Source organism: Echiichthys vipera, assembly GCF_963691815.1.
Source record: "Echiichthys vipera genome assembly, chromosome: 20".
In the NCBI taxonomy this organism is placed as follows: Eukaryota; Metazoa; Chordata; class Actinopteri; order Perciformes; family Trachinidae; genus Echiichthys; species Echiichthys vipera.
Genome location: NC_139845.1, coordinates 1172411 through 1197410, shown reverse-complemented (window position 1 = coordinate 1197410; position 25000 = coordinate 1172411). Strand labels below are relative to the sequence as shown.

At 45.5% G+C, this 25000-nt stretch overlaps 2 protein-coding genes across 3 annotated transcripts in view; both read left to right on the top strand.

Annotated features, from left to right (window-relative positions):
• Window positions 1–8448, top strand: part of ptprr (protein tyrosine phosphatase receptor type R) — a gene marked incomplete at its 5' end in the record, with an annotated part of 19226 nt that extends 10778 nt beyond the window's left edge. The window contains 8 exons of the mRNA XM_083935046.1: window positions 655–844; window positions 1278–1362; window positions 3354–3433; window positions 6664–6801; window positions 6898–7008; window positions 7093–7250; window positions 7740–7853; window positions 7932–8448. Coding sequence (XP_083791172.1) covers window positions 655–844; window positions 1278–1362; window positions 3354–3433; window positions 6664–6801; window positions 6898–7008; window positions 7093–7250; window positions 7740–7853; window positions 7932–8025 — 970 coding nt within the window. The 3' untranslated portion in view covers window positions 8026–8448. The remainder of the gene's footprint in view (window positions 1–654; window positions 845–1277; window positions 1363–3353; window positions 3434–6663; window positions 6802–6897; window positions 7009–7092; window positions 7251–7739; window positions 7854–7931) is intronic.
• A 6857-nt stretch (window positions 8449–15305) lies between these two features.
• Window positions 15306–25000, top strand: part of ptprb (protein tyrosine phosphatase receptor type b) — a 31285-nt gene continuing 21590 nt past the window's right edge. For both annotated transcript variants that reach the window (XM_083935005.1, XM_083935004.1), the window contains exons 1-8: window positions 15306–15594; window positions 18622–19033; window positions 22701–22820; window positions 23679–23819; window positions 23893–24153; window positions 24227–24490; window positions 24642–24758; window positions 24847–24993. In XM_083935005.1, coding sequence (XP_083791131.1) covers window positions 15514–15594; window positions 18622–19033; window positions 22701–22820; window positions 23679–23819; window positions 23893–24153; window positions 24227–24490; window positions 24642–24758; window positions 24847–24993 — 1543 coding nt within the window. In that variant the 5' untranslated portion in view covers window positions 15306–15513. The remainder of the gene's footprint in view (window positions 15595–18621; window positions 19034–22700; window positions 22821–23678; window positions 23820–23892; window positions 24154–24226; window positions 24491–24641; window positions 24759–24846; window positions 24994–25000) is intronic.

The following is a 25000-nucleotide window of genomic DNA, read 5'->3' as shown; positions in this document are numbered from 1 at the left end:
CTGAGAAAGTGGGGGCTCGTCAGGTGTGTTTACGTCTGAAACGCTGGAGCGTTTGAATCCAGGATAATAATTAATATAACCAAGACGTTTAAAGTGTTTTGTTTGTTCTGAATGTTCCGTCTTCAGTCGTTTGGTCACTGAACAGAAAAGGTCTTCATCAGCTTTGGGAACTCCGCGTTTGTCCGCGTTTCTCCTCAGTCCATTTACACGTTTGAACCTCGGACGCCATTTTGTTCTTGTTCTTGTGCGAGAGTCTTCAGGTGAGAACAGGATGTTTTTGTGTGTGTGTGTGTGTGTCTGTGTGTGTCTGTGTCTGTGTCTGTGTGTGTGTGTCTGTGTGTGTGTGTGTGTCTTCGTCTGGTTACGTGTCGGCCGGTTTCCTCTCCAGGATGTCGTTGCTTCCTCTTCGTCTGATTGCTGATTGGCTGTCGTCCAGACACACACACACACACACACACACACACACACACACACACACACACACACACACGCAGACACACACGCAGAGACACACACACACACACACACACACACACGCAGACACACACACGCACACACACACTCACACACAGACACACACACATTTTAATTTAATTTCTCCCTGTAAATTTATTTTAATAACTCATAATAATAATAATAATATTCTCTCTCCAGACGCGGCTCTAACGTCTCTCTGGTGTTGGACATGTCGGCCCTCGGCGCTGTGGAGCCCCTCAGCGTTGCCGTGGTAACCCCCAGAGAGGCGGCGGCCAGAGAGTACCTGCTGGCGGCCGGTCGTCCTCTGACGCGGCAGCAGCTACGCGACGTCGTCAACAACACGCACACGCTGCACGCCGAGTTCGCTGTAAGTGCTTTCTGTTGATTTCAGGTTCACGCCCCTCCCCGTCGAGCTTTATACCTGGCTCCTGTGTGTGTTTTGTGGTGTTTTTCATCAGTTTTGTGGTGTTTTGCATCAGCTTTAGTCGTTTTTTAGTGTTTTTGTGGTGTTTTTCATCTGTTTTGTGGTGTTTTGCATCAGTTTTAGTCCTATTGTCGTGTTTTTGTGGTGTTTTTCATCTTTTTTTAGGTGTTTTTCATCTGTTTTGTGGTGTTTTGCATCAGTTTTTAGTCATTCTATCATGTTTTTGTGGTGTTTTGCATTTGTTTTCACCTCCTTGTCCTCATAGAATCGTTTGGTTGACGGGAAATCGTTGCACTAAAACGTTTTCAGAACTTTATTGTTAAAGTTTGTGAACAAACGCAGAGAATTTGACTCCAGTTTGATTTTTCTGTCTCAGGAAATCCCGATGAACTTCATCGACCCCAAAGAGCTCGACGTCCCGAACCACGGCACCAAGAACAGATACAAGACCATCCTGCCCAGTGAGTGTGTGTGTGTGTGTGTGTGCCTGTGTGAGTGAGTGTGTGTGTGTGTGTGTGTGTCTGTATGTGTGTGTGTCTGTGTGTGTGTGTGTGTGTGTGTGAGTGAGTGTGTGTGTCTGTGTGTGTGTGTGTGTGTGTGTGTGTGTGTGTGTGTGTGTGTTTGTGTGTGTGTCTGTGTGTGTGTGTGTGTGTGTGTGTGAGTGTGTGTCTGTGTTTGTGTGTATCTGCATGTATGTGTGTGCGTCTGCATATGTCTCTGTGTGTGTGTGTGTGTGTGTGTGAGTGTGTGTGTCTGTGTGTGTGTGTGTGTGTGTGTGTGTGTGTGAGTGTGTGTGTCTGTGTCTGTGTGTGTGTGTGTGTGTGTGTGTGTCTGTGTGTGTGTGTGTCTCTGTGTGTGTAACCCCTGTGTTGCTATGGAAACAGCGACCGTCCCAAAGCTCATCTCCCGTTTCCTGTTGAACCAGGAAGTTGTTTTATGATGTGGGCGGGGCTCCGAGTCAAAGGCCAACAACCTCAAGGACGAGACACACACACACACACACACACGCACACGCACACGCACACGCACACGCACACACACACACGCACACACACACACACACAGGAACAATAGAGCACAGTGTGTTCTCACATTCAGCCTGATTAAGACACGTTATATAACACACACTTGTGTTTTGGAAAGGGGGCGGGGCTATCGATACACAAGGGGTTACTTCCTTCCTTCCGGCCAATCAGGAGGAGGAATGCTCAGCCTGAGCCGCTCGCCATCAAACTACTTCCTGTGTTCGAGTCTCCGCAGACTCAACCACAGAGATAATTCACGTTTCTGTTCAAACGCAAACAAACATTATTTATTCATTTTATATTTATGTTTTTTTAGATTTAATAGAAAAAATAAAATCTGTGTGAGATTATTGTGTTAATTTAATTGAAGAATTTATTTTATTTGTTTTTAATTAGATTTCATTTAAAAAGAGTTTCACCGCGACAAAAATGCAATATTTTAATAATTAAATTTTTATTCATTTATTTATTTTGATTTAAATTAAATTAAATTAAAACAAAATTCAATTATTTAATAATTAAATTCATTTAAAATGGATGAATTTTTTCATAAATGTTGTTTCATAAATCTAATAAATATCTTCCTCTTCTCCTCCTCTCCTCTTCCTCCTGTTCCTCTCCTCCTCCTCTTCCTCTTGTTCCTCTCCTCCTCCTCCTCCTCCTCTTCCTCTTCCTCCCCTCCACCTCCACTTCCTCTCCTCTTCCTCCTCCTCTCTTCTTCTCCTCCTCTTCCTCTCCTCCCCTCCACCTCCTCCTCTTCCTCTCCTCCTCTCTTCTTCTCCTCCTCTTCCTCTTCCTCCCCTCCACCTCCACTTCCTCTCCTCTTCCTCCTCCTCTCTTCTTCTCTTCCTCTTCCTCTCCTCCTCTCCTCCTCCTCCTCCTCTCATCTTCTCCTCCTCTTCCTCTCCTCCCCTCCACCTCCTCCTCTTCCTCTCCTCCTCTCTTTCTCCTCTCCTCCCCCTCTCCTCCTCCTCTCCTCTTCTTCCTCCTCTCTTCCTCTCCTCCTCTCCTCCTCCTCCTCCTCTTCCTCTCCTCCTCCTCTCCTCCTCTCCTCCTCTCTTCCTCTCCTCTTCCTCTCCTCCTCCTCTCCTCCTCCTCTCCTCCTCCTCCTCCTCTCCTCCCCCTCCTCTCCTCTCCTCCCCCTCCTCTCCTCCTCCTCCTCTCCTTCTCCTCCTCCTCCTCCTCTTCCTCTCCTCTTCCTCTCCTCCTCCTCCTCCTCTTCCTCCTCTCCTCCTCCTCCTCCTCCTCTCCTCCCCCTCCTCTCCTCCTCCTCTCCTCCTCCTCTCCTTCTCCTCCTCTCCTTCTCCTCCTCCTCCTCCTCCTCCTCCTCCTCCCCTCCTCCTCCTCTCCTCCTCTCCTCCTCCTCCTCCTCTTCCTCTCCTCTTCCTCTCCTCCTCCTCTCCTCCTCCTCCTCCTCTTCCTCTCAGACCTTCACTCCAGAGTGATCCTGAAGTCAAAAAGCTGCAACGACTCATTGAGTTCTTACATCAACGCCAACTTCATACGGGTGAGAACCTCCATCCTCTCTTCTCCTCCTCCATTCTCTCTTCATCCTCTCTTCTCCTCCTTCATCCCCTCTTTATCCTCTTCTCCTCCTTCATCCCCTCTTTATCCTCTCTTCTCCTCCATCATCCTCTCTTCATCCTCTGTTCTCCTCCTTCATCCTCCCTTCTCCTCCTCCATCCTCTCTTCTCCTCCTCCATCCTCTCTTCTCCTCCATCATCCTCTCTTCATCCTCTCTTCTCCTCCATCCTCTCTTCTCCTCCTTCATCCTCCCTTCTCCTCCTCCATCCTCTCTTCTCCTCCTCCATCCTCTCTTCTCCTCCATCATCCTCTCTTCATCCTCTCTTCTCCTCCTTCATCCTCTCTTCTCCTCCTTCATCCTCCCTTCTCCTCCATCATCCTCTCTTCATCCTCTGTTCTCCTCCTTCATCCTCCCTTCTCCTCCTCCATCCTCTCTTCTCCTCCTCCATCCTCTCTTCTCCTCCATCATCCTCTCTTCATCCTCTCTTCTCCTCCATCCTCTCTTCTCCTCCTTCATCCTCCCTTCTCCTCCTCCATCCTCTCTTCTCCTCCTCCATCCTCTCTTCTCCTCCATCATCCTCTCTTCATCCTCTCATCTCCTCCTTCATCCTCTCTTCTCCTCCTTCATCCTCCCTTCTCCTCCTCCATCCTCTCTTCTCCTCCTCCATCCTCTCTTCTCCTCCATCATCCTCTCTTCATCCTCTCTTCTCCTCCTTCATCCTCTCTTCTCCTCCATCCTCTCTTCTCCTCCATCATCCTCTCTTCATCCTCTCATCTCCTCCTTCATCCTCCCTTCATCCTCTCTTCTCCTCCTCCATCCCCTCTTCATCCTCTGTTCTCCTCCTCCATCCTCTCTCTTCCTCCTTCATCCTCACTTCTCCTCCTTCATCCTCTCTTCTGCTCCTTCACCCCCTCTTCCTCCTTCATCCTCTCTTCATCCTCTCTTCTCCTCCTTCATCCTCTCTTCTGCTCCTTCATCCTCTCTTCTGCTCCTTCATCCTCTCTTCATCCTCTCTTCGCCTCTTTCATCCTCTCTTCATCCTCTCTTCATCCTCTCTTCTCCTCCTTCATCCTCTCTTCATCCTCTCTTCATCCTCTCTTCATCCCCTCTCCATCCTCTCTTCTCCTCCTTCATCCCCTCTTCTCCTTCTTTCCTTCTGTATTTTGTATTTTAACCCTTTTTTGTTTCCTTGCGGCCATTTTGTTTTTGTTCGCTGCGTTCTTCCTGTTATTGTTGTTCTTCCTGTTGTTGTTGTTGTTTGCTGTTGTTGTTGTTGTTGTTTGTCGTCATGTGCATGTTTTGGATCCATCTCTCGATCATTCAGCCTCAGTTTTTGACCTTGTTTGTGTTTTTCTGCTCTTTTTTGTGACGGAGGCTCAAAAACACTTGAACGCTTCGTGTTTTAGTGCGAAAGCTGAAAAAACGCGTCCGATTCTCAGTCGGTCGAGTGTTTGTGTCGTTTTATCCTGTTGTTGTTCACAGCTCATCATGATGTTTGTTAAACCTCAGACACACTGGGCATTATCACATCATCTGTGAGGAATGTCTCACACACACACACACACACACACACACACACACACACACACACACACACACACACACAGTGAAAGTGTGTGCTGTCGCTCTCAGACTCTGGTACAATAGACTCGGTTCCTGTCAGGAATGTCTCACACACAGACAGACACACACACACACACACACACACACACACAAACACACACACACACACACACACTCACACACACACACACACTCTGGTACAATAGACCCGTTTCCTGTCAGGAAGTCGAGCCGCTCTCAGTGAGTTTCTGCACGACGAATAACGGAAACACAGAAGTTTAAAGGTTCAGAAACCTCACGTTTAGATTCTGTCCTTCATCAAATCTGAAAGTGATAAAAAAACGTGATTATTATGGTGATAAAACTGCACTCCGCGGCCACTTTATTAGGTACACCTTGCTGGTACCGGGTTGGACCCCGTTTGCCTCCAGAACTGCTTTAATCCTCCGTGGCACAGATTCAACCAGGTTCTGGAACCTTCCTCAGAGACCTGGGTCCATGTTGACGTGACAGCATCACGCAGCTGCTGCAGATTTGTCGGCTGCACCTCCGTGACGCCGATCTCCCGTTCCTCCACGTCCCAAAGCAGCTCTCCTGGACTGAGACCTGGGGACCGTGGAGCCGTCTGAGTGCAGCGAACTTATCGTCATGTTCCAGAAACCGGTCTGAGATGATTCACGCTTTAGGACACGGAGCGTTCTCCTGCTGAAGGAGCATCAGAAGACGGGTCCACTGTGGTCTTAAAGGGGTGGACACGGTCAGCAGCAACTCTCAGGGAGGCTGTGGCGTTGGTACCATGCTAGCGGTGCTAATGGGTCCAAAGTGTGCCAAGAGAACATCCCCTACACCGTTACACCACCAGCACCAGCCTGAACCGCTGATGCAAGGCAGGATAGATCCATGCGTCCATGTTGGTGACGCCATCACGTTGGTGACGCCATCACAGACGTGCAGCAGACACATCTGCAGCAGCTGCGTGATGCTGTCACGTCAACATGGACCCAACTCTCTGAGGAAGGATCCAGAACCTGGTTGAATCTGTGCCACAGAGGATTAAAGTGGTTCTGAAGGCAAACGGGGTCCAACCCGGTACCAGCAAGGTGTACCTAATAAAGTGGCCGATGAGTTTAAATTCATTTATATTTATATTCCTGGTTTTGCATCTATTTTTAGTCATTTTGCATCTTTTTGTGCTGGTTTTGCATCTATTTTTAGTCATTTTGCATCTTTTTGTGGTGGTTTTGCATCTATTTTTAGTCATTTTGCATCTTTTTGTGCTGGTTTTGCATCTATTTTTAGTCATTTTGCATCTTTTTGTGCTGGTTTTGCATCTATTTTAGTCATTTTGCATCTTTTTGTGCTGGTTTTGCATCTTTTTTTAGTCATTTTGCATCTTTTTGTGGTGGTTTTGCATCTATTTTTAGTCATTTTGCATCTTTTTGTGGTGGTTTTGCATCTATTTTTAATCACTTTGCATCTTTTTGTGGTGGTTTTGCATCTATTTTTAGTCATTTTGCATCTGTTTTAAGTCGTTTTCATGCTTCTGGTTGTTCGTCGTCATCATCTGTATGTTTTTGATCAGTTTGTGTCGATCCTTCAGCGTCTCTCCGTGCTCATCCCAGAGAACCTTTCTTCTTCTGCTGCTGCAGGGTTACCTAGGCGTTGAGAAGGCGTTCATCGCCACGCAGGGTCCCATGGTGAACACGGTGAACGACTTCTGGCAGATGGCGTGGCAGGAGGAGGCGCCCGTCATCGTCATGATCACCAAACTGAAGGAGAAGAACGAGGTAAAGTGTTGAGGATGAACGCGTTCCGATAAAGTTCAGTGGCGTTGAAACAAACGTCAGCGTTGTGAACGTCATGTCTGTGTCTCTCTCGTGCAGAAGTGCGTCCTGTACTGGCCGGAGAAGAGGGGCATCTATGGGAAGGTGGAGGTGTTGGTGAACAGCGTCAGAGAGTGTGAACACTACACCGCCCGCAGCCTCACACTCAAGGTGCACCTTCAGACTTCTGTTGCTTCTGCGTTTTCAGTCTTTGTGTTGTTGGGCCTCAGGTTTTTAATGCGTTCTTGTGCACAGTGTGGGAATCAAACCCGCGTGCTGCAGCATTACTGGTACACGTCGTGGCCCGACCACAAAACCCCCGACTCCACGATGCCGCTGCTGCAGCTGATGACCGACGTGGAGACGGACAGACGGACGGCTGCCGTCGTCGGGCCGGTCATCGTCCACTGCAGGTAGAGAGTTTCTACTGCTGCATCTGTTTTTAGTCATTTTGCATCTTTTTGTGGTGGTTTTGCATCTATTTTTAGTCATTTTGCATCTTTTTGTGCTGGTTTTGCTTCTATTTTTAGTGATTTTGCATCTTTTTGTGGTGGTTTTGCATCTATTTTTAGTCATTTTGCATCTTTTTGTGGTGGTTTTGCATCTATTTTTAGTCATTTTGCATCTTTTTGTGATGGTTTTGCATCTATTTTTAGTCATTTTGCATCTTTTTGTGATGGTTTTGCATCTATTTTTAGTCATTTTGCATCTTTTTGGGTGGTTTTGCATCTATCTTTTAGTCGTTTTCATGCTTCTGGTTGTTTGTCGTCATCATCTGTATGTTTTTTGATTAGTTTGTGTCGATCATTCAGCGTCTCTTCGTGCTCATTCCAGAGAACGTTTCTTCTTCTGCTGTGAAATGTTTTGAAATGTCTCCGTTGCCCTCGCTCCTCTGCTTGCAGCGCCGGGATTGGCCGGACGGGCTGCTTCATCGCCACGACGATAGGCTGTCGGCAGCTCCAGCTGGAGGGAGTGGTGGATGTCCTGAGCATCACCTGTCAGCTCCGAGCCGACAGGTAACACGCCGATGATAACAGAACAGTAACCTGAGCTTCAGATCCACAGGAAGTACTGACCTCTGTGTCTGTGTGCAGAGGAGGGATGATCCAGACGGGGGAGCAGTACGAGTTCGTCCATCACGCCTTGAGCCTGTACGAGGCCCGCCTGTCTGCAGAAACCGGCCAATGAGAGCGCTCCACGCCACAGGACGAGTCGACTTAAACCAGGAAGTGTGCTGACATCGAGCGAGTCCTTAGAGCAGGTGCGCTCTCCGAGGTCTTTGAGTTTGACGGACAGCCACTGAGGTTAGTTAGGGGGCGGAGCCTGCTGAAGGAACGAGGAAAGGTACATTTCTGCAAGCGGGATTCATCCGCTCTTCTTCTTCTTCTTCTGCTTCTTCTTCTTCTCTGCTGTTTCTTCTTCGTGTGTTGTTGGCGAGCGGTTCTTCAGAGGAGCAGGAAGGACTCGCTTCTGGGATCGTGTTTCTCACCAACCACACTGTCCTGTTCCTCTCTGTCACGGGGGCGTAGACGTAGTTCGACTGAAACCGATGGTGCGTTGTTCGATAACACTGTTGTGTTTCTGTGTCTTATAGGATTTCAAACTGATTTTTGTATCGTCGTGTTCTTGTATTTACGAAAGGCTCTTTGGAAAATGACTGTTAGCTGGTCGCACCTTTGGTTCTGACACCAAACCGCTGTTGAACCAACATTTCCAGCCTCGCCGCCTTTGTGACATCCGCACCTCGTATGTTACTCAGTGATTCGCTCACATTTACGCGTGTTCCTGAACCGTTTTCTCCTCTCAGACTCAGACACTTGTACTCGTTCGTTGGCCCAAACCAAAAACTGATCCGTTTTCTAACCGATGCTCAGTCCTGACCCTGTAGGAACGTGGTATGGTTGGTATCGTTGTATGGCCGGATCTCTAACTGAAGGCCTGCGTAGTGCACACATCGCCATTTTCCAGTGTCAAATCCTGCCAAATTGCTGCCAAACAGCCGTCGTCAGTGGCAACAGAGCACTTTGCTGTGAAGGCTACTCTTTTAAAGCGACAACGAAGAATTGATTCCCCGGGAAAAAGGCGATTTAAAGGTTTAACGGACCTTGGATCGCTGCATAGACTCACCGATACCCGACCCAGCGTTTTGGGCAGGACTGGGGGCAACATTAGCATCTTATTCCTCCGTGAATAACTTGATATTTAGGAGCGTGAAGTATCTCTGATGTATTTTCACGATCTCTCAGATGTCTTAACCACTACAACTTCATCTTTAACGTCTCAGAAAGACTAAATGTGAACTTTCAGCTCAAGTCACATGAAACGCCGGCTTGCTAGCTAGCGAACACATTCATTTTTTTCACATTAACATTCGAGTACAACTTCATAATCTTCATTTCCACAGACTTCGCCTTTTTTTACCGGACGTACGTTTTATCGGCGGCTCGGTAATTTACAAAGTGCTGAAGTCACAAATGGCGCTGACCTCCAGCCAAAGCTGTCACGCTTAAAGCTAACAAACCAATGTAACAACAAAAATAAGCTCCTGCTAAGCTAGTTCTCGTAGTATAGCAATCTCCATAGAGGCTAATTCTAGCTTTACTGTTTCAGTGGTAATCTGTATGCTAACCTATAAGCTCATGCTATTATTAGCCTGCTAAGCTAATGCAATATTTTTATGTTTGAACCAATTAAATCTCGTATTCATTGGTTTGTCACGACAATTATTTTTATACTATCGGACAAATAAAGCCCCCGTGAGGCTTTGAACGCTGTCGAAGGATTATGGGAGCAGTAGTTTTTAAATACTAACAAAATAATTGTTTTATCTTTGTTAAAATGATCTCACGCCCCACCGTCGTGTCAAAACCTTGGATTAAATGTGTAGAATATGTAAAGAAATGGGAACAAAAACTAGCTCAAAAGTGGCCGATTGTTTAATATATATATTTAATCCATTAATTAAAATGAATACTACTAAAATATCCGTGTCGTAGTTGACCTTGTTTCTGGCTTTGACAATTCCCCTGTTGCGTAATACGTTGCTTTATACCAAAAATGTGAAATAATTGACGTCACAACGGTGCAGTCATCTCATCGACGTGCTGGTGTAATTGTTTTCTAGTGAGTGTGTTATTTTGGTTGTATCAAAGTAATAATAACTTTATTTTTATACTGTTTTTACATGTTTTTGATGTGTTTTAGCGATTAACAGTCATGTGTCTACTCATGAAAGCTCGCTATGTCGGGGTACAAACCTCATCTCTAGGTCATCAACGTCCAATTCAACTCGAATTTTAGAATAAAATGTGAAACAAAAATGGAAATACTGATGTTGTTTTTGTCAGATCGTGGTGTGTTGACGTGTTTTAGAGATCGGAGGTTTCTACAGTAATGCCAGGAACGAAGAACATTGACATTCAACATCTAATCTGCATCTGTGTGAATGGGAGAACATTGTACAGTACATGTTAAAGTGCTATTATACCCAATGTGGGCGGTTTCATTTCCAATCCACGGACCACAAACAAACACGGAGATCTTGCTGCTAAAACAGGGACCATTGGAATGATTGGGACCATTAAGACTTTATGGACTATTGGGACAGTTGGAACCATTGGGACCATTTGAATCATTGGGACTTTTGGGACCACTTGGACTATTGGCACCACTGGGACTGTTGGGACCATTAAGATTATTGGGACTGTTGGGACCATTGGAACCATTGGGACCATGGAACTACTGGAACCATTGGGACCATTGGAACTATTGGGACTATTGGAACCATTGGGACTGTTGGAACTATTGGAACCACTGGAACCATTGGGACCATTGGAACTATTGGGACCGTTGGAACCATTGGAACCACTGGAACCATTGGGACCATTGGAACTATTGGGACCGTTGGAACTATTGGTACCATTGGGACCGTTGGAACCACCGGAACCATTGGGACCACCGGAACCATTGGGACCACTGGAACCATTGGGACCATTGGAACTATTGGGACCGTTGGAACTATTGGTACCATTGGGACCGTTGGAACCACCGGAACCATTGGGACCACTGGAACCATTGGGACCACTGAGATTGTTCGGACAGTTTGGACCTTTGTTAGATAATAAACGAGAGAAACTTTGAAGACTCTTCTTTTTTATGAACCAAATTATATTTTATTTATTTCTTTTCTTGTGACACAATCAAGAGACTCTGGACCAGCATGTCCGACATGCCTCCGCGGGACCGCCATCAACGCAGCTTTCACTTCAGTCGATTCCAAAGTCTGTTCATAAAGATGGCGGCTCCGCTCCCTCCCAGATAAACAGTAAATAAAACCAAATGTAAAAGAAATGTTAAAAACTACGTACAGTGACAGAAATCATATTTACGCTCAAACGGAGCGACTTAAGTGCTGAACTGCAGCCACCAGGGGGCGCTTTTGGGGACCCGTCCATCTTTCTTTACAGTCTTTATGGACAATTACGGATCCATTTGAGCTCAAAATGGTTAAAATCCTGGGGTGTTGAAGCGCGGCAGTGATGTAATTCCCTGTTTTGAAGCGACTGAAGTGGAAGTTGCGTTGAGCTCAGCGTCCGTACGCTCTACAGCAGCGGGTACACCACACTGCCTCTGACGTAGAGTCGCGTACAGGAGGCGGTGGTTCATGTCCTGTGCGTTATCGTTGTTGACTGTTGACGGAGTTTAAAGGGACACGAGACATTTTCAATATTGGACAGAAAGTATTTCCAGTATTCACAGAAGTGAGCGTTCATTAAAGAAAAAGTTCATAAATGTTTATAAACTCAACACAAACACATTCTTCATCTGTAGTCGGTGCCACGTTTAACATCTTTCCAGTAAACTAACTTAAAAAAATAAAATTTGGGCTGTGCTAAGAATGATCCGGTCGACGTTAGCGTCTTTAAGAGACTGTAGTTTGCTCCGATCCAAAGCAGGAGTTAAGATATTTAAATCAGATTAAACCCGACGACCTAAGGTGCGGATGTTTCTGTGGTGTTCCTCAAGGTCTTGGTGTCGTAATGTCGTATTTTTGAGGGTTTTTGACCAAAAAGCTAGCTAGACAATCACATTTGTGTCAATGCTAACATGCTAACAGTAGTTTCTGTTACTCCACCAGGTAGCTAAGTATTCGTAAGATTGACAAACATAAACTGCGGAGCTATAATTGTCGTGAAGAACGAAGCGACCGCATTAAAATAATAAAAGTGTTCGTGTCCCTTTAAAGACGTTTTTACAGCTCAGTCCGAGTGAACCTGATGCTAACACGTGTTCGTACAGTCGGTGGTTTTTAAAGTGTGTTACTAATCAAACTTGAATGTTGTAATATTTGGGAACATTAGACACTTTATCTGCTCTATAGACACAAATGCTGTTTCCTGTACTCTACATAAACACTGGACATGAAAACAAGCTCTGACTCGTGTCGTCTTGGACTCTGACTGATGTGAAAAACAAAATAATTATATGAAAACCTCCGTATTATTGTATTTTATGTATCGTTTTTTTTAAAGAAGAGGAAGTTTGCTTCTTTAATTCTTTGCAAATATGAAATCTTCCAGTTTCTTTGCTCCTCTGTGACGGTAAACGTATAATACTTCCCTTAGGAAATATTATAAGGAAGAACTCCATAAATGTTCATCGTTATGCTGATGATACACAATTATATTTATCGATCAAACCAGAATAAACGGATCAGTTAGATAAACTTCAAATGTGCATTAAAGAAATAAAAACCTGGACGAATTTTCTGTCATTGTACTCGGCCCTGAAGCCCTACGAAACTCAATATCTAAAGATCTTGTTCCTCTGGATGATGTTGTGCTGTCCTCAAGCACCACAGTAAGGAATCTGGGTATTAGTTTTGATCAGGATATGTCCTTCAATTCTCACTTTAAATTAACAACAAGGACATTTCCATTTCATTTACAAGGACGTGAGCGGGAGCTACGATCAAATCTCTAGTCTGGTCTGAGATCGTGTCGCACGTTTGAGCCTGTGGATCTGAAACTAATGAACAAACCTCAGCTGTCATTAAGCAGAAGCCGTCACATGTTAAGAACAGATCAGAACAGATTCTTTAAACCAATAAAAAAAATAAAAATTGTGGTCGGAGCGATTGATTGTCCTCATGTGCGTCTGAAGGCACCGTCCATGAATGATTAGACATTCATCAATCCCAAAAACTACCACTCCATAAATGTGCAGGTGATGTGTGATGCCAAGCTGTCGCTTTTAAACGTGGTGGCCAGGTGACCGGGGGGGGGCACACGATTCTTTTATATTTCAAAACAGCTCGGCTCCACCCCCCGCTACCCTGACAGGATGAATGTGTTGGCGCGCGGCTGCAGGAAAGCGCACTGCAGAGCCAAAGTCATCTCCTCGGTTAGTGGCTTCCCTCGATAAATTGCATTAAATCAAACAACGTATCAGATGGTGACAAAGGTTATCCTCTAACGGTATACCTAATAACCCTGCTGGCAAACCCCGATACAGAGCAAGAGCGCAGGTTCAGCAGGGGACGGAGGCACAGTGGGAGTGCGCCCTGAGAGTAAACGTCTAACTTTCCTCTGTGATAAAGCTCCACAGAGCTGGTCTGTTCGTTCCTGCCTGTTAAAGTGAAGGTTTTCACTCTACGGGGGAATTGTTGGGTCTCTGTAAATCATAAATAAGTCAGAGTGTGGTCTTTAACTACTCTGTAAAGTGTCCTGAGATCACTTTTGTTATGATTTGGCACTGTGAATAAAATTGTATTGAATTGATTTGAATCTTGGGCTTTGGGAAACATTTTATCAACCAAACAACTGATCCATTAAACATCAAATAAAAGTCCTGCATCCAAAATCTGACGTATCAAAGTGTTTGAATCAGAAATAAACTGAAAGTCCCAAAGGTAAAAGTCCCATAATGCAGAATAATATATAATATAATATAATTACTGATGCATTAATGTGTTCGTCACTTTAATGTTGGTGAAGGTCGAGTTAAATCACTGCTTTATTCACTTCCTGTTGGTTTATAAAGCACATTAAAGAAACAATAAATCAGGTTTTATTTTGTAGTAATCATCTGAATCATAACGTAAACGTAGACTCAGCACTTCTGACCCGCGTGCAGCGCGGACGCACGGGTCCAGAACAACTGTTGTTCCTGGAAACTCACTTTCACCGAAAACGTAGTGACGCATTAAAATAAGAGAGAGTGAGACAAAGAGAGAGAGAGAGAGGAGGGGAGCAGGAAGGAAGGAAAGAGGTGGGGATGATGAAATTAGCTCCAACACACTGAAACAAAAGCAGTTTAAGTTGAAGTGAGTCGAACCTGCGTTGGATCGCTTTCACTCATGAAAGACGTAAAGAAAACGTCAAAAACATCAAATAAACGTGAGAAAACGGATCCATGTGTTTGTTTTTAGCTTCAGAAACAAGTTATTTAATCAGGAATAGGAACAAACATCTCATCTCATCTTCAGCCTCTGATCCTGGATCAGGTCTCGGGCGCAGCAGCTCCAGCAGGGGACCCCAAACTTCCCTTTCCCGGGCCACATTAACCAGCTCTAACTGGGGGATCCTGAGGCGTTCCCAGGCCAGTGTGGAGATCTAATCTCTCCACCTGGTCCTGGGTCTTCCCCGAGGCGGAGGTGGAGTGTTTACTGCAGATTTGGTCGATGACAAGATTCAAAAACAGTCGACAAGACGCACAAAAACTCCGAGGTCTACGGAAAGATCTGGAAACAAAGCCACGCATCGCCATGACGTCATCAATGCGTGTGACGTGTTACGGCGTGATGACGTATAGGCAGCAAGAAGCATTCTCCGAGGCCCAGGTAGTGTGAGTACAAACGGGCCTGGAGGGGGGGGACAAGGACCCTAAAGCACGGGGCACGGGACGGAGGCACAGTGGGAGGGCGCCCTGAGAGACTCTCCAGGATTTCCCCGTTAATAGTTACGTTAAAAAACTGTCTCTTTGATTATTTGATGATTAAAGAGCAGAAAAAGACGCTGGGATGATTTTATGCAGTAAATACACTTCAGTGCTGGTTCTTAGTGTGTTTTTGTGTTTGGTTCAATAATAATAAACAATATAAAACTTCTTTAGAACAATAATTTAACTCCAGGAAACAAAGCAAGAACTAAATTTACACCTTTAAGAAAACAGATGAAGCCGTTCAGAAGTCGACGCCGTCACGAACAAAAGAAGAGACAAAACTTTAAACTCTATTTTTAACGTCAGTCGTTGGAGCAGCGAGCTGAGCTGCCCGTGTAGCTCCAGGCTTATTTATAGCCCCCGTCCGTCCAGGCGGCCTCCGCGGCCCCGTCCCAGAGCTGTTGGCTCGATTGAGGAAGTCCGTTAGTGACTCCCAACTCCGACAGCGCCGAGTCTTTAGAGACAGGAAAGAGCCGAGAGTCCGGGGGTAGAAGAGAGGAAGGGCTGAGTTTGGAGTGTGAGTGGAGGATGGACGTGAGAGCGAGAGGACAGGACGCACACCGAAGCCGCTCACAGAGGGACTTAATCTGAGGTTTGAACTCCAGTTTCCAGCGGTTTGATTTCGCAGCAGGAATATTTTCTGCTTCAGACGCTGAGAGCAAACACTCGTCCTCTGCCCCGGCCTCAGGATTATGGTGCATCTCGTTCGGTCTCAGGAGCTGAAGGAGGATCAAAATGCTGAAATGTAAAGTTGGCGGTTCTCTCGCCTCCCTGCTGCTGCTGCCGCTGCTGCCGCTGCCGCTGCTGCTGCTGCTGGTGAGTCTGCTTCATTTATATCTTTATTATAAATCAATATAAAGCTTTTAACGTCTGTTTTTATCAACAAACAGCGAAAAAATACAGGAATTTAAAAGCTTAGAAGGTTCAAAACAGACTCTTATGCATCAGTTTTGGTTCTTTACACATTATTACACCTTTGACTTTGGTAATCCACTGTAATGGACTTTACTATGAGAGGAGCTGGTACAGGGGCCAGTAGGTAAGTCTTTAAAACACTCTTTAATAAACTCTGGCTTCACTAACTACGCTGATGATGCTTTGTTCTGTGTGTAGGGACTCATTTTGCATCTATTTTTAGTCATTTGGCATCTTTTTGTGGTGGTTTTTAGTCATTTGGCATCTTTTTGTGGTGGTTTTTAGTCATTTTGCATCTTTTTGTGGTGGTTCTGCATCTATTTTTAGTCATTTTGCATCTTTTTGTGGTGGTTTTGCATCTATTTTTAGTCATTTTGCATATTTTTGTGCTGGTTTTGCATCTATTTTTAGTCATTTTGCATCTTTTTGTGCTGGTTTGCATCTATTTTTAGTCATTTTGCATCTTTTTGTGCTGGTTTTGCATCTATTTTTAGTCATTTTACATCTTTTTGTGCTGTTTTGCATCTATTTTTTTAGTCATTTTGCATCTTTTTGTGGTGGTTTTGCATCTATTTTTAGTCATTTTGCATCTTTTTGTGCTGGTTTTGCATCTATTTTTAGTCATTTTGCATCTTTTTGTGCTGGTTTTGCATCTATTTTTAGTCATTTTGCATCTTTTTGTGCTGGTTTTGCATCTAAAGTTGTAGTGTATATATGCTACCATTGTCATTTTTATATTATATATATATAAATATATATATATATATTTATATATGCACAATGATAAAAAACAAGCAAATATTTGAGCAGGAGAGGAAAAGAAGCCCAGGGTTTGTTTACTTACTCTTTATTCCATTGTTGTTAAATCCTGTGTGGCTCTGGTTCCCTTTATTATGCTGTGTCCTTTCTCTTCTATTTATCTGCTTTGTATCTTTTATATTTTTTTAAATTTATTGACTAGCGACCACGCATGCAAATTAGCAGCTTTGCTCTAATCCGGCGTGTTTGCAGACACATGTAAATGCAGATGTTCATTCAAGCAGTTTCCCCCTGGTTCCAGTGTTTGTGCTAAGCTAGGCTAACATGATCTGACGCACTCAGGGCGCCCTCCCACTTTGCCTCCGTCCCGTGCCCCATCTTTCCGTAGACCTCGGAGTTTTTGTGCGTCTTGTCGACTGTTTTTGAATCTTTTCATCGACCAAATCTGCAGTAAACACTCCACCTCCGCATCACACCAACGTGAACCTTTCACCGCCATTGTTTGAAATGTCCGCGCATGGTCCCTCCTTCTTTTTTCTACGTCCCAACAGGCGCACAGGAAATGACCTCAGAACCGCCGTAGGCCTCGTGCTCGTACATGTGTGCACGCTCGTGCTCGTACACGTGCAAACGGGCTTTACTAAAGCCCACCTCTCCCAAACGGGCCGTGGACGGCTGCCGCTCCTAGACGTGGTACGGTTGCACTCACACTGGTCAAAGGAACCAGACTTTAGCCGTGAAACGTGCTCGGGCACGGGACGGAGGCACAGTGGGAGTGCACCCTTAATGATGCTCATTTCAGAGCGTCTTGCAGACTTGATATTCATGCAGTTTCATTTTCCTCCTGGTCACTTCCTCCTCTTCCCGTCCTTCCTGACGCATTGTTGTCTCTAAACTCCCTGAACCTCATTATCAGTGACTTATCATTTTATTTTCTGTCCGGTATAAAAGGTCACAGCAGACACACACACACACACACACACACACACACACACACACACACACACACACACACACACACACACACACACACACACACACACACACACACACACAAACATGCACGGGTCAAAGGTCAGTTTCACCTGAAACATAAAAAAAACACTCAGTAAGAGTTCTTTAAATACTAAAAATACTTAAAATACTTTAAATAGCTGCAGCTGATTAACTTCCACAGAGGAACATTTGACGCTTTTTAAGCAGAAACACAAAATTTGTCTTAAAATTGAAACTATAAAAATATTTTTACTTGAAAAATCAACAATTAAAATAGTTTAACACATTCATTTTCTGTCAGTCGATTAACTGGTTAATGGATTAATGGTTTCAGCTGCACTACAGTGATAATCCTTTATTATTTAGCTTAACAAGGTTTGATTTGACCGCTGGAGCAGTTTAAAATGTTTGGGAATTATACTTTTTACTTTGTGACAAGTCATTTAAAAGTCAATTAAGGAATCTGAGATGAAATTACACATTTTTATACCTACAAGATAATTCTTGGTCGCATGATTTGCAGAATAATATGTAACTATCTTACATTAAAATGTCTGAAAATGATTAAACCTATGTTCTATATTCACAAGTTTATTCATGAGGATAATCCCTTGAGATGAACCATCTTGTTTTAAGAAGTATAAACGAGTATCGTCTGCATACAGTCGAACAAAAGAATTAGAACAAATTAAATGGAGATCATTAACAAAAATAGAGAAAAGAAGTGGACCCAGCGTTGAACCCTGTGGTACACCATTATATTAAGTTGAGTTCTTCATGTTCAAACAAGAGAAATGTGTCATTTTAGTCAAAGTTGTCTCTCAGAAGCTTCATAAATTGATTTGTGTCCAGTTTTAAAGACACATTTCTGAGTCTTTTTTAGATGTTTATGGTTTTTAACTCTATATTTTTAACCAGATGAAGTATTTCAGTCATCAGACGTTTGGATCTGAAGCTGAATGAACGTCCGCAGCAGCTCAGAGCGTCGGACAAACTCTGATTTTTGTTATTTTTATTGTTGACCTCTGAGGTAAAAACCTCCTGAACGCTGAAGACAACAGCTCCCATGATCCCACGCTGCTACACCGAAGCACATCACACATGTTTTAATGATCTGGTCAAAGTGTTTCTCCTTCATCTGACGGTGTTTTTGTATTTTTCCTGCCTGAACAGAATCTGAGCAGTGCAGCTCCCACAGAAGCCCAGTCCAGCCCGTGTAGCATCTCCGTGTCCGAACCCGTGTCCAGCCTGGACTCCGTCACGCTGACTGTCAACACGCCTGGACGGGACTGCTCCTTCATTGTGACGTACGGCGCAGACGGCGTCGAGTGCAGCAGAAGAAGAACAGGAGACGAGGAAATGGAGACTAATGAGATCGGAGGAAAGGAGGAGGAGGAGGAGGTGAAGGAGGAGAGAGGAGCAGACTATTTAGGAACTAACCAGTTAGAAGTGGAGGATGGAGGGAACAAGGAGGGAGGAGGGGTTTTCACCTGTGCGTTGGATCAGCTGGAGCCGGGAACCACCTACGAGCTGCAGATCCAGTCCCAGAGAGACGAGGAGACGGCAAACATCACCCTGCACACGAGTGAGTCCACACGTGTGACGTCACATTCATTTAGATGATGCTGTTGATGCACAGACACGTGAACAGGAGTTAAAGGTGGAAGTTTACAAACTACGTTTACAGATAAATACATAAACAACAAAGTTTACAAACTAAATTTACAGATACAAACATAAACGTACAAGTTTACAAACTATATTTACAAAGATACAAACATAAACGTCAAAGTTTACAAACTATATTTACAGATACAAACATAAACGTAAAAGTTTACAAACTATATTTACAGATACAAACATAAACGTAAAAGTTTACAAACTATATTTACAGATACAAACATAAACGTAAAAGTTTACAAACTATATTTACAGATACAAACATAAACGTAAAAGTTTACAAACTATATTTACAGATACAAACATAAACGACAAAGTTTACAAACTATATTTACAGATACAAACATAAATGTCAAAGTTTACAAACTATATTTACAAAGATACAAACATAAATGTCAAAGTTTACAAACTATATTTACAAAGATACAAACATAAATGTCAAAGTTTACAAACTATATTTACAGATACAAACATAAACGTCAAAGTTTACAAACTATATTTACAGATACAAACATAAATGTCAAAGTTTACAAACTATATTTACAGATACAAACATAAACGTCAAAGTTTACAAACTATATTTACAGATACAAACATAAACGTCAAAGTTTACAAACTATATTTACAAAGATACAAACATAATTGTGTAACTTTACAAATTGTAAACTTTTCTATTTAAACCTTATGAATGATATAATCTGCTCAGTTAATAGCAAATATATATTTTTATTAATATTCAGACACTTTTGTGCTTAAAGTGCACATTTTAACGCCGTGTTCACACCAAACACAAACACGATTACACACAGAATCAGTGCAGAGACGCTCACAGACAGAAACTTACGCCTGTAACTCAGAACTCCATCCAGAAAACAAGCATTTTCATTTCATTCCCATTTATTTTTTCTATTATTTTTAGCAGGGACTACGGATGCAAATGAGCATCTTTGCTATAATCCGGCACTTTTACAGTGATATGTTGTTATGGTTGTTCATTAATGTGACTGTCCCTAACAGATAAAGGATTGATTGATTAATTAACCTGCAGGAATATTCTCGTTGAGGTTTAAAATCTCTTTTCCAAGGGGTCCTGACCACACAGCTGCATAAACACACAAGTTTCACATTTAAAACAAAAACAACACACAACTGAACCTGAGAAATCCACAAAATAAAACAGCAGATCAGTGCTCAGAGACAGAACAAATGTTCATTCATTCATGTTCAGCCTCTTGTCCCTGTCGGGGTCGTGGGGGGCTGGAGCCGATCCCAGCTGACATCGGGCGTGAGGCGGGGTCCACCCTGGACAGGACGCCAGTCTATCACAGGACACATAGAGACGAACAGAGACAGACAGCCATTCACACCTACGGGTGATTTAGAGTCATCAATGAACCCAACACCTGCACGTCTTTGGACTGTGGGAGGAAACCGGAGAACCCGGAGAAAACCCACGCAGACACGGGGACAACATGCAAACTCCACACAGAAGGGCCCCAGCCGGGATTCAAACCAGGAACCCTCTCGCTGTGAGGCGACAGTGCTAACCACTACAACACCGTGTCGACCAGAACAAATGTGCAAATTGAGGGATTCATGTTTGAAGTGATCCTGTTGTAAAAGTTGTCATTTCGCAGACGGACAAAACATGAATTCAGCATCATGGTGAAGTTATTACTTTGATCGTTTTATTGCCGTTAAATCGGAATCTGAACTTCAGACTTCACCGTTGAGCGGGGACGACTTCACTCGCCCGAACCTGCAGCAAACGCCCGTTACACGTTAGAGCAGTGGAGCCGTCGGGAGCCTTTAACACTCCGTCTCCATTGTTTCCATCTCCTCTGACCTCTCGTCTTTTGAAGTAAAAGAACTCGACGCGACCTCCTTGTTGAGTCTTTGTGTGTCTCGGAGTTAATGTCACTCAGCTTCCCCTCTCTGTAGCTCTGTGATTAGCTACAGGAACCCGGGCCCTGCTGAGAGCCGGTGATAGAGCGGCAGGAGTGCATGTGTGTTGTGTGTTCACACTGGCCGGCGTCCAGAACAGAAGTTGGACCCTCAGTGTGTATTTCCATCGTGGGCAGAGCTCAGGGTTCAGCTATTTCCTGCCTCCATTGTTTCTTTGTTCTGTGGGAAGCACTGGGAAAGGGCGTGGGAGTGTGTGTGTGTATAGATGTGTGTGTGTGTGTGTGTGTGTGTGTGTTGGAAACAGGGCGTTATTGCACCCAGTCGAGTCCCGACTTTAACCTTCTCAGCGATGCAAAACACTTGTTCTGTGGTGTTTGTGCTTTCTTATCTTTGGAGGCATTCGGACCGCTCCAGCCACGAGCTTTGGCGTTCACACGACTCCTGCAGGTGACGTCTGTACCTGCTTCAGCTCCTCAGGGTGTTTTCTTAAAGCTGAAAACAGGGCGCCCTCCCACTGTGCCTCCGTCCCGTGCCCCGTGCTTTAGGGTCCTTGTCCCCCCCCTCCAGGCCCGTTTGTACTCACACTACCTGGGCCTCGGAGAATGCTTCTTGCTGCCTATACGTCATCACGCCGTAACACGTCACACGCATTGATGACGTCATGGCGATGCGTGGCTTTGTTTCCAGATCTTTCCGTAGACCTCGGAGTTTTTGTGCGTCTTGTCGACTGTTTTTGAATCTTTTCATCGACCAAATCTGCAGTAAACACTCCACCTCCGCATCACACCAACGTGAACCTTTCACCGCCATTGTTTGAAATGTCCGCGCATGGTCCCTCCTTCTTTTTTCTACGTCCCAACAGGCGCACAGGAAATGACCTCAGAACCGCCGTAGGCCTCGTGCTCGTACACGTGCGCACGCTCGTGCTCGTACACGTGCAAACGTGCTTTACTAAAGCCCACCTCTCCCAAACGGGCCGTGGACGGCAAGCGTGCCGCTCCTAGACGTGGTACGGTTGCACTCACACTGGTCAAAGGAACCAGACTTTAGCCTTGTTTAAGCGATTAGCTGGAGCGGTGACTCCTGTGTGCGTGTGATGTTTTTGGTTCATGGACTGTTTTTGAAGAGAGCAGTTTCAGAAAGTCTATTTGACGGCGTGATAAAGCTGCGAAAATATTCTAAATCCAGAGTTTTAATCTGATCTTCCGTGTGCGGCGCGTCGACCGTCGTCTCCTGGAGGAAACGCTCTGACTGTGGATCAGAACCTCGTCTGAACCGACCCTTTAAAACTTAGCACGCACTCGTCTCACTGTGGCTCTGGAGGGGGCAGAGATGCCGTCGCCTGATATTATTGTTCCGCCTCAGTTTTGAAGCACCGGTGACGACGTGGTGGCACACACACACACACACACACACACACACACACACACACACACACACACACACACACACACAGAGGTGTTGTGGGAAAACCACTGAGCTGAAGAGGAGCAGGGGCGTGTCAGCAGGACTCCTGCAGTGTTCACACGTTTGACGACGAGGACACAAGTTTGAAGCGATGGATCCTTTTTCCTGCACAGCTCCAAACACATAAATCACTTTAAAGGAAGGTTTAACGGTGCGACATCCGTCCTCCTGCCTCTGATCATGTTTGTGTCGTTGTTCAGGGCCGTCGGCGGTGAGCGGCCTGGCGCTGACCTCCAGGAGCTGCAGCAGCCTGGGGCTTTCCTGGCAGGCCGGCCCGGGCAGGACGCAGCGCTTCAGGCTGCAGCTGTGGGATCAAATAGGTACGTGTGTTCGGTTCTCACGATTTACCTCTGCACGCGCCAGAGTCAAGACCTCCATCATTTCAGGATACAAAGAGTCACGTTAGTCAATGAATGTTTTCAGATCTAAACCATAGACTTAAAAAAGGACGTAGTAGCGTATCCGTCAGGTCCGATCTCTCACTTTAATCCAATCATATTCTCCTCCGGGAGTCGCCATCTTGTCAGACTTTGACTCCGCCTCATTTCCTCTGACCAAAAAAGGGCATGTATGTGACGTTGGGGGGAGGGGCATACGTCCATCTGGCTGACGTTTACTGAATTAGCCACATTAGCTAATATTAGCTCCACCACCTGGGAGCTAGGCTAACAGAACACGTTACTAGATAAACAGGAGTGAGAGTCCCTTGTCTCCAGGAGTGAAGAGCAGCGTTTATGATTTACACTGATGTTCAACACAGTCCCGCGCTCACAGACTGGAAAACACCCACAATCCTCCGCTGCTCCACATTAGCATTAGCATTAGCATCTAGTGTCTGTGTCAGAGATAGCAGGCTGGATTCAAGTCATGGTGCAAGTGTGGCTATTTAATTAGCATAACAGAGCTAACACTACCATGGTCTGTGTTCCTACATCATCTTGTTACTATGGAAACACCACCGCACGAATGAACACAGTCCAGGTCCAGATAACGGAGTTAGCATGCTAAATGATGCTAATCCTCACTCAGAGAACTGACGCTGACGGAGCTTCCTGATTGGATCAGACAGGAAGTAACTGTGGGCGGGGCTTGATCCAAAACGTCTGCACTAAATTACCAAACAAGAAGCTTTAAAATAAAAGTTCCATGTGTGACGTCATCGTCCTCTTCGTCTGCAGGTCTGCTGAAGAACGAGACGTTAGAGAGCACGGCCACGCAGCACACGCTCCTCCACCTGACGCCGGGGCGGCTGTACAACGTTACCATGGTGACGGAGGCCGGCGGGCTGCAGAACAGCCAGACGACGGAGGCTCAGACAGGTACGGAGAAGAAGAAGAAGAAGAAGACAGAATAAAGGGAATAAATAAATCTGACGTCTGAATCTGTTTCCAGTTCCCGCCGCCGTCGCCAACCTCACCGCCGACCACAACGGCAGCACCAGCTTGTTGTTGTCGTGGAAACAGCCCGAAGGTGACCTGGACGCGCTCGTCGTCGCCATCTCGACCAACGAGACGAGCCGCTGGGAGAAGACTCTCTCGCCGAACGCCACAGAGGTCGCCGTCGATCAGCTGACCCCAGGGTCGGCGTACCAGGTTAGCGTGACCTCCAGAAGCGGCGAACTGACGAACCAATCAGAAGTCACCGCCAGGACAGGTGAGGTGCATTCTTTTCCGTTTCCTTTCTCTCTTTGTTTCTGTTCTTCATCCTGTCGCCGTCTCATCTCCAGCTCCGGCGGCGGCGTCCCTCCTCTCGCTGTCCCCCTCCTCCGGCGGCCTCCTCCTGTCGTGGACGCCCCCCACCGGCCGCTGGCAGCGCTACACGCTGCTGCTCTTCGACGGCTCCCAGCAGATAGTCAGCACCGCTCTGGACCGAGAGGCGACGAACTTCAGCTTCCCCGGGATCAGACTAACGCCTGGAAGACTTTACAGAGCGGAGCTGAGAGTGGAGAGCGAAGGACTGACGACCACGAGCAGCTGCGAAGGAGCGACAGGTCACAACACTACTGACGCATTTGACTGCAGAAGCAAAAGAGACAAAGCTACAAAAACATAAATGACGGGATAAAAAAACAGAATATGACGATAAAGTGAAGTTTAAACGTTTAAAAACAGAGTAAATTAACATGTTTTGTGCATCTGCAGCTCCGGCGGCGGTGTTGGACCTCCACGTACGACACTCTGACGAGACCTCGCTCAGCGCCATGTGGAACCACGCCCCCTCCGGCTCACGTGACGGCTACTTCCTGACCCTTCGCCATGGTAACCACGATTTACGTTGATCTTTTTCTGTCACTCGGAGCTCAGAGAGGTGATTAATGACCTTTATTCTTGTTCCTGTGCGCGGTAGGAAACGTCACGGTGGACACCAGGGAGGTGCAGCCCAACATGAGGGAGTGCACCTTCAACGTGCTCACGCCTGGCAGGAAGTACACCATCACCGTGACGACCAGGAGCGGGAAACTGAACACGTCCGTGTCACTGGAGGGGAGGACAGGTGGGTT